A 17,984-nucleotide genomic window follows, 5' to 3' on the forward strand; every position below is an offset into this window, starting at 1 on the left:
GCTGCTTTTTGGAAACAGGAGAAGCCTTCACTGTCAAGAAAAAAAAAAAAGTAAGAGCTATTGCCTATTAGCAAAGCCTACCATCCTTTTTGATCCATAAATGACTTTATTTCCAAAAACTGAGGGGCATTGGCAGAAAAATCACTTACTTCACGGCAAGAACCAGGCCCAGAATAGACCGAAAAGGGCCATCTCTCCCAGAAGTACATCACATCAGTAAACCCGACCCTGTGCATAAATACTTTGTGTGAACACAGCACTCACTACCAGTGTCTCCAGTTACAGAATTTAAACTAGAGCAGATTATCGCAACATTACAGGAACTAAAGTAATTTCCAAGTACAATCGTTAATCACCCGCACCACGTCTAATGACATACAGAGCTCCCTTCATTGTTCCGTTAAGACAGGTACTTTATCTTAATTAGAGCTACTACTTCAAAAATTGACACTGAAGATAACTAAAAATGTCCCATCAGAACAAACATCATATTGTCTCACCCCTTATCTTCAAATTCCCCAGCGTGGCAAAGAAAGTATGAAAGACTGGTCAGATTTCTGACTTCTCCCACCATCAGGTATTTGTAAAAAAATTTCCTGCTAGAAATATGCTGAGTATTTATGAGTCCTCTTCGTACTTCATGCTGCACAAGCATTAGCATTTACAGCCTGTCCTGGAAAATCTGATGTAAATTTTTACATGTATGGCTCTTCTAAACAATCTTTTCATTTCCTGTGGTGAAGACAAATATAAATATGATGCTTTACATTCTCTGTTTTGCAGAAACTTCAGGTAAAACAACAGACACAAAAATATTAGCACTTCCTCCAGCCTTGTTGAGGGGAATATCAAAGTTTAAGAGAGACTATGCAGACAGAAGCGTTACCTCAGCCCCTGCCAAGCCAGATCAAGTGTCAGTTTCCTACTGAAACAGAAATCAGTGGTGTCAGCTCTAGGCATTTTCTTAGTCCAACTGGTGATGCCACAGACAAGATGAGTAAACCTACTGGCACTTTCTCCCAAGAAACTAACAGGATACTTTTGTATCCTTGTTGGAAAGAAAAACATCAGATCTGGAAAAAAACGCCTGCAGGAACAAGAAAGAAGTAAGATAGCTAACACTTTTTAGGTGAACAAAGAGGAGGTGAGAAATATGATCTGGGATGTGGTAGATATCAAAAAAAGAGTAAAATTAATCTCTGGAAAATTCACCAATTTTCATTTTCAATCAAAATGGGCATTTTTTCCAAATATTATCAGTAATCAGCAATCTGAAAATTCCTAAACTTATTTAATTGGGTAACAAATGGTTTGAATGAGGCAAAATGACAAATTGACCATTCATTCCGAGAGCAAGATTTTAAAATAAAAATAGTACATTTGTGATCGTTTTCAGAAAATTCAGAAGGGAGCAAAAATTAAGACCAGTCAGGAAGGCTCTGGGAGGGTTCCACTATGTGGTACAAAGCCCATTTATTTCAGAACAGCTTTCCTTTGGAAGAAGAAAGTTACAGCAAATGTAAACGTTATTTTATTATTCTAGAGAAGCAAACAAAAGCATACAGAGATTTTGTCAACAGAAAGAAGTGGGGCATCACAAGGATTACTTTTCTTAAAAGGGATATAGTCAAGATGGGTTCCTGAGTATTTTTAAGTTGATGGGTATGTTCCCACAAATATTCCCAGCAGAACAGGGGTGAGGAAGGAAAAAGAAAACAGAGTTCCTTCAGCTTTGGTAAACAGGGAGATAGGTATATGACATATAAAATCTCAGAATATTTACACATCTAACTCACAGTTAAGGTATGGAAATAACATCTTCAACACAAGTTTACTTGAGCATAAGTCTTGGTCTGTCCACTGGGATTTTTCATCTTGGTGTGTAAATCTGTGTGTGGTGCTACAGAGAATGGATGCTATTGGCTCACTCTAACAGCTTATAAACCATTGCTGCATTTCAAACCCTTAACATAGAAGCAGTTCATTTCTTACAATGAATGCTGGAAAAGGGCACTGAATGACAAATCTAAGGTATGGTTCCTATGGAGAAAAAGCCATCAGATGCTCACCTGGCAGCAGCTGCTCAGCTGGGCAGCAGATCTGTTGTTACCTGTAGGGTGGCATAAACGAATGTGGGCAGTTCTTACGGAAAAATCTACCATAGAATCACAGAATGGTTTGGGTTGCAAGGGACCTTAAAGATCATCCAGTTCCAACCCCCTGCCATGGGCAGGGACACCTTCCACTAGACCAGGTTGCTCAAAGCCTCATCCAGCCTGGCCTGGAACACTTCCAGGGATGGGGCATCCATAGCTTCTCTGGGCAACGTGTTCCAGTGCCTCACCACCCTCTCCATGAAGAACTTCTTCCTGATATCTAATCTAAACCTCCCCACTTTCAATTTAAACCCATTACCCCTTGTCCTGTCACTCCAGGCCCTTGTAAAAAGTCCCCCCCAGCTTCCTTGTAGCTCCTTCAGGTACTGGAAGGCTGCAATAAGGTCTCCCCAGAGCCTTCTCTTCTCCAGGCTGAACAAGTCCAACTCTCTCAGCCTGTCCCCATAGCAGAGGTGCTCCAGCCCTCTGAGCATCTTCGTGGCCTCCTCTGGACTCGCTCCAACTGGCCAATATCCTTCTGATGTTGAGGGTTCCACAGCTGGACGCAGCACTCCAGGTGGGGTCTCACCAGAGCAGAGTACAGGGGCAGAATCCCCTCCCTCGACCTGCTGGCCACACTTCTGATACAGCCCAGGATACGGTTGGCTTTCTGGTCTGCCAGCGCACACTGCCAGGTCACGCTGAATTTTTCAGAACAGGCAATGCAGTACGTAAGCTTAACTCCCCAAAAATCTACTCTCCTGGTCCCAAAGAACTTTCATTTTGGCTTCATGCAATTCAGGTAATGCTAGCATCATGATTCTGGGTGACTGCTACTGTCTGTTAAGTTACACTGGAAGAATTGTTGCTTATCTCGCATGGCCACACGAATCCATTCTCTTAATTTTTTAGTTACTGCAAATTGTTGCCATTATGTTTGCACAATGTTATTTGATGCTCAAAATCTCAGTAAATTACCCCAGCTGCTTATCAGAGACAGCAATGTGGGCCCAAGCGCTCACTTAGATGGCTAAGCCAGACTGGGTCTGTATGACGCCTGTAACGTGACTCATCACCTACTCTCTGACGGGAGGGATGACTACAGCTGCAACTGTAGTCAGGGCTCCAGAGTAGTTCCTCTGTTGCCTTGCAACAGTCCATACTGATTCCTCGGAGGGGAAATAGATCTTTGCATTTGGGCCCTGTTTACTGTAACTATCATTCGAAATGATTGGACATGCATGTAATGAGCATCAAGGACGGTAGGATGCAAGTCATCTCCTACCTTCCCTACAAAGTGGAAATTTTATTTCACAAGTAAACACATAATGAGATATTTTTAAGAACAGAAGGAAACTTCAAGTGACCCATGCAGTAAGACTGGAAGGATTGATTCGGTAAAACTTTTGGTTATTATTGGCACAGATGAGGAAAAAAAAAAGGTACAGCTCACTCCGAAACAGTAAAGTTTTAAGTATAAGACAACCTAAAAAAATCTTGAAGGCCAGAGATAAAGTGCATGCAGATAAAGCAGGCCATTCAAATTTTCACAAGATCTCTTTCAAAGAGCTGTATGACCACTTAATCCATTTTCTCTTCTTGGAAACTGTCTGCATCATTTAGGTAGTCTTCAAGATCATTATATCTCTGCAAATAAAATAAAACCTGTATTATTCTGTCAATGTTTAATAACTGAATTACGTAAAGATCACTTTTCTTTTTCTTCAACACATCAACAAGCATTCCAATAACAATTCGGAAGCAATGTATCTGAAACCTTGCTAAATGCAACTGTACAACTTGTCTTAAAAGAGTACATAAAGTGCTTCTGAGTAAGTCAAAGTACTTCAGCATAAACAGAGAAGTAAAACACTCTCACTGTGCTCCCGTATGCGTTTCCAATCTTTCTAAGCTGCAGCTGGAGTCTGTCGTGTTGCTGCTTTCAAATGAAACGGGAGCCTGCCCACCACAGCCCAGAGATCAGGCAGCTGTCAAAAAGCTTAACGTCAAAAGTTGACACAAACTCTGTGTGAACGCAGCGGCACACCATGGTGTGAGACTGGGTCAGCAGAAGTGGATGAGCAGCTGAGTTATACTGCTGAAGCCCAATGACTCAGAACTGATCAATTAAATCAGACATTTTATCTCAGCTTACTTTTATCTCCTTGGAAAAGGATACATCAAATCAGTCATACCTTCTGAATCCACCCACTGTCTTCCAACTGGCTGAAAAGCCGTTCGACTGTGTCTTTGACCGGTTCATCCTCAACGCCATCCAACTCCGTAAAGGAGCTGCAATCCACATACAACTTGTACTTGAAGTGCTTCAAGTTGTGATAAACTCTTGTACGATTTGCACACACCATGCCGACCTTCAAAACCTAGGCCAAAGTGAACAAATCATTCGCTGTGATGGAACTGTGATTATCTTGACAACATACCGAACGGCTAAGTCAGTCTAGGAAGATTTTGTCAGTCACTCTAAGAAGATTTTTTTGAATAACCGAATAAACAGAATGACACTATAAGCATGAAATCTGCCAAAACCATGCAGTTTTCACAGCCACAGCAGAAGAAATTTTGAGCAAACAAGCAGCCAGCAAGTCTATGCAATGGCATCTTATCAGTGCAGTTTTCTTGCAAACATAACCAAGTTTAATAATTGGTATTATCTTTCCTTTCTCCTGGTAGAACTTTGTTACAAATCACTAGCATTTTAGACAACCATCACATTGTGAAAGCAAAGGAAGGGAAATTATTTGATTATTTTTGCTTAATATGTAGTATTCCCTTGGGGCATGAAACATGAGTCCTAGCATTTTGTAGACTGAATAATTTTCAATATTCCTTCAAAAAACACTTATGATTACAAATAGATGTGTGCCTAGAAACATGTATTTAATAAATATATACACAGAGATTGTATTTCATGAAAATAAAACTGTAAACACAAGGTTTTATACAGTGCAAGTGTTAATCTGTAACTGTCTGGCAGGTTTAGCTAGGGCATAATGCTGTAGAAATCAAAGCCTCTCTATCTCCCAGTTATTACCTGGTTTACTCCTACACTTTCCACGCAGGAAAGACAGAACTGTCATATTTAACAGATTTCTTTACAGCAGTATTGATAAACAAATGGGAAATACACTTGCAAATACATCATCACAGCATGGATTAGAGTAAATTCATTATTGACCATGGCAATCTGAAATCTTCACTAAGAATATGTGAAATTGGGGTGTGGGGAGGGAGAAAGAGTCGAAGTTCATCTGTATTTAAGGACATCCTGTGTCTCACAAGAGTAAGTTTCGTTCCGTTCCTACAAGAGAAGTAGTTCCAAGTACGTACAATGGCAAATTGGAAGAGGAATCTACTTCCTATAAACAACCCACAGCTGCACCGATTACTACTTCAAACCATGGAGACCAAGCCTATCAGGTAAGAAATCTACAACTGCCTGGCTGTCAGAGGTTACATTTCCTACACTCAAAAGCAACATAATTAATACATCTGTAAAGGAATTCAGCTCCTGATGCATACAGGAGAACAGGAGAAACTGATTTAGTTTTTCTAAAAAAATAAAAGACTCCATCCACTTATCCTTCAAGGGCAGCATTGTTTTGGACTGATGCCTTGTCACACCTTTGTGAGTAACCAGCGCCTAAATGGCTAAAGGCCAAAGTTATTTGCATCAGTAGCGCAAGCTGCAACTGCATTGCTATGTCAGATGACACACACATCCATATCAAAGACCCAACCATGTTATATATATTTCAGAATGATCTCTTCTGAGCCACAACAGTGATACCCTTTAGTACTGCCATTGGTAATAATCTAAATTGTAAATTATGAGAAGGTTAAGTTTTAATCAATGTTTGCAACCCACATTTTCAGGAAGCTTTTCTGAATGCATGACCAAATGTTTGTATCTGTGAGGAGTTCTCCAAAACACCTGACGTACTTGCATAACCTACCACTGGCAGCACCTACTGACAATGACAGTAACAGAAAAGCATAAATATTATATATACCAAATTTATATTTAGATGCACTATTAATATATTTTCTTAAAGATATCAACCATCAGCTCAACTGACACAAGCAGACGTAGTATCACTGAAGTCGAGACACACTCAAAAGCACTTCTGATTTGATCTAACTGAAATTGTAACCATCCTGAGATAACTCCTATTGCTGTATCGCAATTGTCCACTGATCCCGTACACGTACCTATGTGCAGCTCCATTTTCTACTCTCCCCAAAACTGAGAAGCTAAGGCTTGTGTTTGGTGGTGTAGGTGCTTCTGAAGTGCCAGATCTACCAACCTATGCATAGCCTTCATTCTTTCAAGTTTCCAGAAGGACCATTTCAAATACTGAAACAATCAACAACTGAGCTTCGGTGTTTCACAGGGCATTTCTTATCTTTTCAAGAATCCCAAGCAGTGAGGTGTGGTATCTGGAACATTTTGTGATGTAAAACAGGAAATACCATCTTGTATCCGGAGAGGTGTGGCCAGCAGGTCGAGGGAGGGGATTCTGCCCCTCTACTCTGCTCTGGTGAGACCCCACCTGGAGTACTGCGTCCAGCTGGGGAGCCCTCAATATCAGAAGGATATTGACCACTTGGAGCGAGTCCAGAGGAGGGCCACGAAGATGCTCAGAGGGCTGGAGCACCTCTCCTATGACGAAAGGCTGCGAGAACTGGGCTTGTTCAGCCTGGAGAAGAGGAGGCTCCGAGGAGACCTCATTGCAGCTTGCCAGTATCTGAAGGGGGCCTACAAGGGTACTGGGAGAGGACTTTTTACAAGAGCCTGTAGTGATAGGACAAGGGGGAATGGGTATAAATTGAAATCAGGGAGGTTTAGATTAGATGTCAGGAAGAAATTCTTCATGGAGAGGGTGGTGAGGCACTGGAACAGGTTGCCCAGAGAAGCTGGGGATGCCCCATCCCTGGAAGTGTTCAAGGCCAGGCTGGATGAGGCTTTGAGCAACCTGGTCTAGTGGAAGGTGTCCCTGCCCATGGCAGGGGGGTTGGAACTAGAAGATCTTTAAGGTCCCTTCCAACCCTAACCATTCTATGATTCTATGATGGCCCAGTTCAGATCCCCTTCAGAAGCAAGGGATATTTTGGAAGTTAGTATGAGATGCAGGAAGAACACCAGAATGATCCTAACATTACCATACGACTTCTAGCAGTCAACTGTTAAGACAGTCTGTATCATGCCAATTGTGTCCAATAGTGTGGAAGAAGCTTCCTCAAGAACTTGTCTAATCCTTTTTGGGATCCACTAACATTTTGCTTCCAAAATATCTTGTGACAGTGAGTTTCATAGCTCATTTATGTGCGAGGTGTAAAGTATTTCTACACTGAAGAACTACGAGAGGCAAATAGCTAAGTATCGTATCATGTAATTATGTATTGTGTTTTTAAAGCAAGAAAGACTATCTAAAAATACAATGCTATTTCAGAATGCAGCTTTGGAAAGAATCTCAGTACTGTTCTCATACTAATTTTTTCCTCTCACAGTTCTCCGTGACTGTCCTAATGCTTATCTACTCAAGCTGGCCATATCAGCCAGAGCTGTGTTAAAACACTTTGTATGGAATGCAGGAGCACAGCCTGACAACAGCACAACATGTAGTGACTGAATCCATGTCCCCTAAGCACCATTATAAGCCACAGTAGAACACCAAGACTGAGAATAGAAAACAGTTCATAATCCAGGTGCCGCAGGAGCCAAGTGTGGGGGACACTTATACCTCGAAACTGGTTGATTCTCCTGGACCATGGAGGAATGAGAATTGGCAGCTACAGAGAGCAATCACTGCAAACCTAAGCAAAACTGGAACAGCTGTTTCTCTTCTACTGGCAAAGCAGAATACTTCACAGATGAGAGAAAAGGAAAGTTTTATGCAGAAGAGGAGGGTTGGAGGTCTAGTTTTGTTCTCTCCACATCCACTTTTCTTGGGTATTTTCAAATAAAACTTTAGAGAACACTGCAGCTACATGTTTCCATTCACTCTGACAGTGCTGGACTGCCTTCTCTTTAAGTCCATGAAGTTCTTGAAGTGCCAGTTTTATGTAGCTCTGTGCACCTCTTGTTTTTTTTTCTCTCAACTGGAAGGAGAAGTTGATAAACACATTGCCAGCAGAACTTCAAGGACTGCTTGAGAACAGTAGCTTTGGCAGTCTAAATTACAGGTCACCACAAGAAGCCAAATGTTGCATTACAAAGACACTATCAAAAATTACAGGAAAGCGCTCGGTAACTCTCGTTCCTGGGTCTGTTACACAGCCCCTAAGCTGTACCGAACATGCACATGGCAGCATCTCACCAGATGCTGGGGTGCACAGGGTAAGAAAAGCTGAAGAGTACAAAAATGAGATAGCAAGCCACTACAATACAAAGTGAAATACAGCCAATGCTTTATGTAGGACAATGTTTGGACAGCAGTGAGGCAATTGCTACTGTTATTTCTACAGCTGACTTGGAAGCTGAGTAAAGATTAAATTCTTGTGCTAGTTCACTTATTATTTCTGGTTAAGTAAGGCACACAATTCCCATGAAAAAAATGACCATTTTTAAAATCAGTGATCTGTGTTTAGAGACCTGCACGTAAGGAAGCAGTGACCGTACGATGGACTGCAGTATCGGTGCTAGTACAACTGCCAAGGGCTTGCTGTTGTCCTGCCGTAAAGAAGGGGAAAAGCCTTTGCTGGAAAAGCCTAGCTCTCTTGACTATCATGCACACACAGGCTTATTAAAGCAGAGTATTAGCAACTGCTGCTCAGAAGGGTTTGTAGCCTATTTAAGAAAAACTGGCACAGATTTTCCTAGATTCTGCATTATATGCAAAGCCCAGTATGATGATACAATGATAATCAACACTGACACCTCTCAAATCTCTGTTAGATCCAAACAATATAGCCTCGAGCATCAGTAAGGTGTACTTCCAGTTTGATGAGGGCTTCACTTCATTTTTACATAAGAAATCCTATTACACTGCATTTTAAAATATATTGTAAATACAACTTGTTCTTACACTTTTTTCTTGTCAGCAGATACTGTGAGGATTTAAAGATTCTTTTACACTCACACAGAAAAGGAATGTACCTTCGACACCTCCTGAAAAGGAGGACAGGCAGAACTTGGATATCAGCTTGGTACACAGCTGTGGCACCATTTTATTCTTGTCAAATCATGTGCTTTGAGTTTATCATAAGAGGTCATGAATTACATTACTGAAGAGGGTCCTATGCATACCTAATCATAACAACTACTGGTAGCTGTAAATTTGAAGGGAAGAGCCCTAAATATTAGGAACACAGAGGTTCTTAACAACCAAGGTCTTCAAAAGTCTCAGCTGTCAAATATAACAAAACTGACTGCTCAAGTAATCTAAAATGACTGCCTAGTAATACATCATGTAACAAGATGAAAGATATCTTTCATTCCAAAAATACAATTTAATCCAAAATGTCTTACTACAGACAACTGAGTGAAAAAAAGATGCAAGACTTTGGACAAGTAGTTCTGATAATGCAGTAATGAGAAAAAGGCTCTAATATAATGTATTGAAGCAGCTAGGAACAAGTTTTCTTAAAAGAAGGTCAGCAATTTCAAGTGTCAAGATACTTAGTCCTGAGTGGATAGGTACATGGGAAACAGCAGGTGGGAAAAAAATCTGAAGAATGAAGCAGTAGGTTCTGACCAGGCTGCACTTGGACTGTTAGAACGACAGTGGCACTGTTTCACTCAACATTCTGACCCAGCGCAAACAAGAACTGTTGGAGGGCACATGGATGCTGCAAATGCTCGAGGCACAGCAGGCACAGAATTAGCAAACTTAGTAACCCAATGTAGAACCAGCCTTCCTTGCAGCAAACTAGAAAACACAGTGGAGATGATTGTTGTACAGAAAGCTACTTTTAGAATTTTCTGAAAGCTGATCAATTCAAGATTCCCGCTGGGAAAATCTTAAGGGCATTATAAGCATACAAAGGTAAAGGGCTTTTCTCTGACAAAACAAAAAACCACTTTAGAAGTAACTGATTGAGTGCTCATATTAGAACTTTGGTTAGTATGTGAATCTCCTGTGTGCGGTCAGCCTTCCTGACACACACAGTTTCAGACTGCCTACCCATGTACCACAAGACAAGCATGCTGAGCAGGATGCCATGGAACTGGAGTTGCCTTCTTGCCCTGGATGAGACTCAGACTGCAGAGATTTCAAGTAGAAGAAAAATTGAGGCAAACGTCAATTTTGACCTGAGGGCAAGAGTTATCAATTAACCCTATCATATGTCTCAGGGCCCTTTATCCTTTTTATCATGAAGTTCAGCTCATGGCTGGATGTACTTACAGCACTTACTGAGGTGCAAGTACAGGTCTAACATCAGGTCTAACGTTAAGCAGCAAAAGCACTGAGGAAACAGCACATCAATCATGGCAATGCAGGCAAAGCAAAGGTCACAGAAAACCATCGGATTTATTTTCTTGATAAAAATCAGGTTTCGTTAAGGATACTTTTCATTACCTCTTTCCCAACATATAAGAAAGGATGGGCAGGGGAATGCCTCTATTCAACCTTTTTAAGTTTCACCGGAACTTCCTTCATAATTCCTATGTAAATCCGAGACTATACTCTTCCAAACTGCAAAATGGTCCTTATATTTTAAAAATTAATAGGGCTGAGACATGGAAGTCCACAGCTACACTCTTGCCTCTAGTATTACAGACCTTAGATGTGTTGAGAGGATATCTGATCTTTGTACGATTTTCTGTAACACTAGAAAAAAGCTTAAAAATAATTATATAGGGCACTTGTTTAAAGTTACCTGCTTGTCATCTGACATGAAGTCATCCACTTCCAAAGTTCTACTATTATAAAGCTTTCCAGAGAGCAGCACGTTAAACTTACAATACCGGTTCATTTCACAGGCCTGACAAGACATGTTTTTTGGATCTTTCAAGATTATGCGAACATCTGGGTAACAATCCACACGCTCCTGAAAAACAGATTTTAAGTATCATTAAAGAATCTCCATAAACTGAAATATGCCTCAAATAGGCTGCTGAGCACTCTGTACTCACACAAAATTGGTGCAGACAAACAAAAGAAATTAAATTTTGAAGCCTTTACACCATTCAGCTGTGAACATATACCTTCTCAATCCTTTTCAAACACTTCACACAGTTCTAGTTTTTTCAGCTTCAGACCTAAGGAATGGCTCCTGCATCTTGGCACTTATTTGTCTGTGCTGGATTCAGTCAGGAAAGAGATAACTCTCTTTACTGTGGCTGCTAGGAAGCTGTTCCTGGATGCAGAGAGCAGCCCTGCTAAGTTCTCAGCTGGCACGGGGCAATGCCTGCACTGAATTCAAGGTCTTTCTCTGCTTCTGACACTGCAGCTGCGTTCCCAGCTCTCGCTGTCTCGCTACAGGCAGCGCTGGAACACACAGTTCAGGCACCTGACCCCAACTGACCAAGGGAGGATTTCATTCCATAGTACGTCATGCTCGGGGCAGAGGCGAGGAGGGGGTCCGGGAGCCATTACTCTCTCCCTGACTCTCTCTCATTCACTCCCATACGCTTGCTAACACCCTCCTGACTCCTGCGTTAGCTGCTTCACTAACTCCTGTGCTGGCTCATTCGTGAGGGAGTTGGTGGGTTTGTTTAGTTTTCCCAATCATGCTATCACTGATGGGGTTCACTTGGAATCTGCTGCGGCAGCGCTCGGGCTCTGACCCTGGGCTGCAGCTCTCGGCCTGCGATCGCTCTCGGCCTGTGGCTCACGGGCTGTCTGGGCCTGACTCTCCCTACTCCACACCTGTTGTGTATTGGTCAGTGGGTGGTAAGGAATTGTATCATATTGTATCAAGTGTTTTATTTTCTATAGTTTTAATTATTTATTATTAGCAGTACTTGTATATATTAGTTTAGATTTAATTAGTAAATAGTTCTTATCTCAATTTTATGAGCTTCCTTATTTCTTTCTCTTCTGATTCTTCCTCTCCATGGGAAGAGGGGAGGGGGAGGGGGATTTCTGAGAGCGACTTCGTAGTATTTTGCTAGCCAGAGTTAAACCATGATAGTCTCTCATCTCTTTTCTTTGGTTTTTTTTTTGAAGGGGTCAGGGTGCCAATATATCAGTTGCTTTGCTTCAAATAAATACACTGGATCTCTCCACTGGCCATACTCCACTATTACAGTGATTATTAGATCGCCACACCTACCACACCAATACTATTCTAGTAATTCACATACAGTGAGGAGGTTACCATGTATTGACTTTTTTTCCCCCAGTAGTAGAAGGTTCATTATGAATATACTGGTTTATCTTTTTCTGGGAAGAGGAAGAAATTTTGTTACATTTAGCAAGTAACAAAAAAATCCTCAAAAAGTCACCTGCTGCAGTTAGCAAAAGAAGCATTTGGGTAACCGAGAACAGATTCTGTTCTGTTAACTGAATATTTACCTGGTTATAAACACATAAGATACTTCCGATACTTCTAAGTATTAAAACAAGTTACACAAGATAAAGAACAATGAGTTTCTATGAAAAAGCATATAATTATAGCTATTATTGTACCTTAACTAAGAGTTACAGCATAAAAAAACCTGTCAGTAATAATATGATTAGGAGCCCACTTCACTATTTAAAGTAGAAACTACATACCTTATATCGATCTTTCCAGCGACTTCTAGAGATTAAGTTGTCCAGACGAGGCTGAACGAAGCGGTCATCCAAATAATGAAATGAGAGCAGCATATCTTGTGCATACTTCTTTTGTCTTTTTCCATCTGTTCAGTGAGAGTCATTACTAATTTGCTGACCACCCTATGTTGTACAAGTTTCTTCAAATAAAATTCAAGGACATTATGCTTCTGCATACTAAGAACGATGAATGATTTTAATAAATTATTACTGAATACGTTTGCTACCATTATCCATAAAGGTGATCCATCCATCTTTGATAAACATATATTTAAGTATTTTAAGTCTGTGTCACAAGAGGTATGTGAATAAACTCTGCCATCAAGGTTAAAGTGAAAAGCTGTCATACCAAATGGAGATCCACTCACTCGATCCCATTTAAAACAGAAAAGCAAGGGGTGAAGTCCCTTGCTTTTTGTCCAGCTATGTCAGCTGTTCAGTTTTTAAGGCAGGAGGTTGCAATCCATGAAAACAAACCACTCCGAGCTGCTTCACAGCAGAAATTTGACAACTCTCATGGTCACTTACAAAGAAGACATAGAAACTGACCTTTACACTTCAGCGGCAGTCAGATGCCTTGAGTTAGGCAGCATTAAGTATTTCCAAATAGTTACTCAAGTAAAAGAAATAAACAAGCATGAGGATGAGTCAAGCTACCACTATTCCACAGCTGTCTCCCAAACATGTGCCGGACTCCAAGACTTCCATAGGTACAGCCCAATTCACACCACCTCTAGCTTCAGCATGTACAGACCTACAAATTCATGCAGCTGCCCTCCCTAGCCTTGTAGCAATGCTGTTATAAAAGAAAGGGACCACTGGCTATCTAGCTTTCTGTATAAAAAGTGTTGTCACTATGATTATGGCCACTATAATCACAATTAATTGCACTTTATAAACACACACTTTCAGTAAGTCAGCTATATAAAAAGCTTGAAGAGGCTGTCCTAGCCCATAAATGAATCCCTCACAATAAAAAGCAGGTGTGAATTCTAATACTGAAGTAGCTACTATTGATACAAACTAACGAAGAGATTCACTTCCATTACCACAGAAAACTCAGTGGTGTGTTACAAAAATGTATCTTTTGCTAGGCTACCTTCATACTATACAACCTTGTTCAGAAAGAACACAACCTCCAACTCAGCTATGCAGCTGATACACTTCCAGCACCTTGGCAGTAAGTTTTTACTTTGTAGAGCAAATAAAAGTTGAAGTAGAAAGAAGCTGTTACAACATAAACCTGGCAAAGTTTATTTTTCATAAGCCTGTTTTCACTTGTTAAAGCAAAACAAAACTATCACCTGAAAGAACCAGCAGTGCTAGATGAGTGATATTTTTAGCTCCAAGAGCATAGTCTTTATCCTGAAGTCTGTGGTCTACTTCAGTTTCTCCATTCCCTCTTACTTCCAATGAGGCTAAAACTGCCACTCTTTGGCACTTCGCCACCTCCTTCCACAACCTGACACTGACAGTCCTCTCCATAATCCCACCTTCACAATACTTCTCAAACTGCATGTGAGGCTGCCATTCAGCCCCCCTAGGCCAAATGCCAAAAAGCATTTCCTCAGCAAGAACAAGACAAGCAGTACTGCCTGCAGCTGGAATGGATTTGTTTTATCTGAAAGCACAAATGTTAAAAAAAAAAGGAAAATAAAAATCAGATTTGGAGTTCTAACTAAAATTATCTATCACCTACCAAATTGCTCAGAAAAAGCTATGAAGCATGTGACATTAAATTCCACATGGAGAGGTTGGAACAGGCACTGGCACAGGTTGCCCAGAGAAGCTGTGGATGCCCCATCCCTGGAAGTGTTCAAGGCCAGGCTGGATAAGGCTTGGAGCAACCTGGTCTAGTGGAAGGTGTCCCTGCCCATGGCAGGGGGGTTGGAACCGGATGGTCTTTAAGGTCCCTTCCAACCCAAACCATTCTGTGACATTTTGACAAATCAGCCGACCTTGCAATGTTTCCATTGAGATACCTACTTTGAAACTGATTTTGCTTTCATGCTAGAACTGTTACTATTGATCAGTAACACAGAAAGACTTCCCTACATCTCAGAATGCCTTCTAGGCTTAAAAGAATTAAGTCTACACATTTTTCCAAGATTATCCTTTTCAGATGGATTTTCCCCCCTCACTCCCAAAAGTTACAGATGAGCAAAAGCAAGAACAGATCTCAGGACTCACAGTGCTGTAGTCATAGAATCACAGAATGTCTAATAGTCTAATCAGGAGACACATCTTTCCCTAAATAAATGTCTTTGTATAACTTTGAATGCACTATTATATTACTTAATGCAATTTACTTACCATATAATGAGCTCAGAAAAGTGTCATCAATGGCATTGATGAGGAAAGCCTTTACTATTCTTTTCAAGTGTACATAATGATCACAGCGAGATACTGGGAAAAAAGCAATGTAACAGGAATTTACCAAAAAAAACCCGAAAACAAAGTAACAGTTGCGAGCATTGTTAAAAGTCCTGTAAGATTTTTTCCCCCATTACTATAAACTCAGAATGTTAATGTCATTTACATATGGATTTAAAAACAATTTCAGTGTACAATATCCACACCCTTAAGACCTTGCCTTTAAATAGTGCTTCTCATCCCAGTGATCTTAATGAACGTTAGCATCCTACAGTTGCACATCCTTTCAGCAAGAAAGGCCCACTCAGAGGTACAAACTAGCAAAGAATAATTTCTTCTATGAATAGCAGGACATAATGCTAATCAACCAGAGAAGGTCAGGCTTGTGGATTTTTTTTTCCTTTTCTTTTTTATAACTTTCCTTCAAATACATAGAATTCTGCTCAGGTCTTTACTGAGGAAGAAATACCATAAATGGTTGTGGCCATTTACACTAGCACCAACCATCCGGTCAGTACACACCTACTTCTGAACAACAAACTATGTCAGAAGATAACTAGCATCAGATACCAGCTTTCACAAAAGATCAGCTTGAAAAAAAATTTATGGCTCTGAGCAGGTCAGCCAAAGTTGACCAGGGCATTCAGAAACCCCCACAGACCTGTGCTCCCAAGTAACACCACCATGGAATAAAAAGACATTAAGAAAAAAAATTCCAAATCTCAAAACTCCAAACTCATGGCAAGAATTTTACATCACTCTCCAGAACAGAATTTGGCCAGAATTATCACAGCTGCTCTTAGCATGTATCAGAAGGTGGAGGATAATGCTTTTAGGTCTCCACAGCAATGACTGCATCATCGGCAGCCTACTTCATCCTAAATCAGACCAACTTAAGAAAAAAAATCTGTGCAACAGAGTTTCCCTTCCTTCCCCCCAGATTATACCTTTCTTTAAATAAGATACAGAAAAGACTGTAAAGTTTACTGTGGAAACCTAGTACGGTGAGTAGTTCCATAACAAATTGAAGCCTTTTAGGAATCTGCTTTTAAATGATCATATCCTACTATACACTATTTATATTTACAGTCCATTAATGTTTATTACAGCAGTACAAGCAAGTTATACATATAGAACTGTCACCAATTTTGATCTTACGGTGTGGGACGTAGTATGCCAGCAACTCGCTATTTGAAATACTTGGTTCCTTTCGTTGTGGCTGGTTTTCACTCGCTACATGCTCTGTGCTGTCATCATCCTCATCCTCATCTTCCTCTACTATAAAATCCTTCATACTGCCACTGTCAGTTTCACTACCTTCTGTTGGTGTGAAGGGCAAGAGACAGAGTGGGTCCTCTTCTATTTCTGCTTCAGCATCAGAATCCTAATTAAATTTTAAAAAGTATTTCAAAGACAAGAATTTTCAGTATTTGCACTGATGAAATACTACATATACTGGATAAGATTTTTGACCTTCTAATACCACTGTTCAGTTAACAAGAAATACGTTCCCCAAAAGTACATAGTTCTGTACTAGACAATTTCAGCTTTAAACCAGCCACCTCCATGTACCTGTCTTCACTCTTTCTGTAGCAATTAAGCTAACGCGAGATCTAAGTTACTTCAGCAGGTATTCTGTTTCTTGGTAAAAATCATTTTATAGTTCTCTCATGTGTGTCTTCTTTATGAAAGAAAAAAAGGAGTGATAAAGATGTTTTTCCTTTCTGACTATGTAGAGAAGACACAACACAGGTATCTAAGCTGCTTAGTCATCAGAATCCCTGAAAGAGCAAACAGAAAGAAATTCTTAAATCCACAGTGATTAAAATTTAACTCAAGAAAAAGGTTTTCAGCAGTCAATAGTTACTTAGTTACAGCGAAAACTGTTAAAATGTGACACAACTATTTGTCATGAATAAAAACCAAAACAAATAAAATCCCACTGATTTGTATCTATTAAATGTCTTTGCCTTCCCCTACATTCAGTATTGTCTCCAACTGAACTCCAAAGATAAAATCCAGACCTCACAATTTTCACTGCTGCAGGATCTCCGAGCTGCTCTTTGTCTTGCAAGTTCTTTCAGTTTTGCAAACACTTTCTGTTTCTTATTAGTAGAAACGTTTTCCGTAGGGCAGGTTTTATCAGACTGCTTTCCTTCAGAACTCTCATCTTCATCCATTATACAGTGGCGTTTGGCAAAAACTTTTCTAACAAGTATATCACTGTCCTCACTTTCATCACTGTCGTACAAGACAGAGCTGTTGAACCTTTTACGCTTCCCAGGCACGATGCACTCATCCTCACCTTCTTCTGTTACTTCTCCATGGTGGCTTTTCTCTTCCTGATCTGAAAGGCTGTTTTTCACAACAGTTTCATTTTTTTCATCTACTTCATCTTCTGATGTGGTAGGCTCTTCCTCCTCAGAGGTACCTGATGATTCGTCACTGCTGTCAAGCAGTATGAGCTCCCTTTTAGTGCGTCTCCAATCAACTCGGGATTTGGATGATGACAGTTTCGCTCCTGCTGTCTTGCTTCTTGTTTCATATCTTCTGACAACAGCTTTTACCTCCATTGGAAGGCTGTGATAACACACCAGAATGTAAACTGGTACAACAAAGCACGTATTACATGATGCCATTCAAAAAAAAACCCCACCACCTAAACAAAGAAGGGCATGTCTGTTTTGTTACATACACTTATGACTTAATAGCAGGAGTGAGAAACCCGCAGAAATCATCATCAAACAAAACTAGGCAGGCACAGTAACTCCTGAACAGGATGTAAATGTACTGC

The 17,984-nt window shown here is 40.5% G+C and overlaps 1 protein-coding gene across 1 annotated transcript; it reads right to left on the bottom strand.

Moving 5' to 3' along the window:
- Positions 1 to 3,677: 3,677 nt before the first annotated feature.
- On the bottom strand, positions 3,678 to 17,763 carry CCDC82 (coiled-coil domain containing 82). The gene is made up of 7 exons (XM_010153430.1): positions 17,215 to 17,763; positions 16,349 to 16,574; positions 15,131 to 15,223; positions 12,779 to 12,903; positions 10,938 to 11,108; positions 4,292 to 4,477; positions 3,678 to 3,743 (listed from the first exon to the last, which is right to left on the bottom strand). Exons 1-7 carry the CDS (start codon positions 17,761 to 17,763, stop codon positions 3,678 to 3,680), a joined length of 1,416 nt encoding a protein of 471 aa, XP_010151732.1.
- Positions 17,764 to 17,984: the final 221 nt, after the last annotated feature.

The sequence above is a fragment of the Eurypyga helias genome, unplaced genomic scaffold (assembly GCF_000690775.1).
Source record: "Eurypyga helias isolate BGI_N326 unplaced genomic scaffold, ASM69077v1 scaffold936, whole genome shotgun sequence".
NCBI classification, from domain to species: domain Eukaryota; kingdom Metazoa; phylum Chordata; class Aves; order Eurypygiformes; family Eurypygidae; genus Eurypyga; species Eurypyga helias.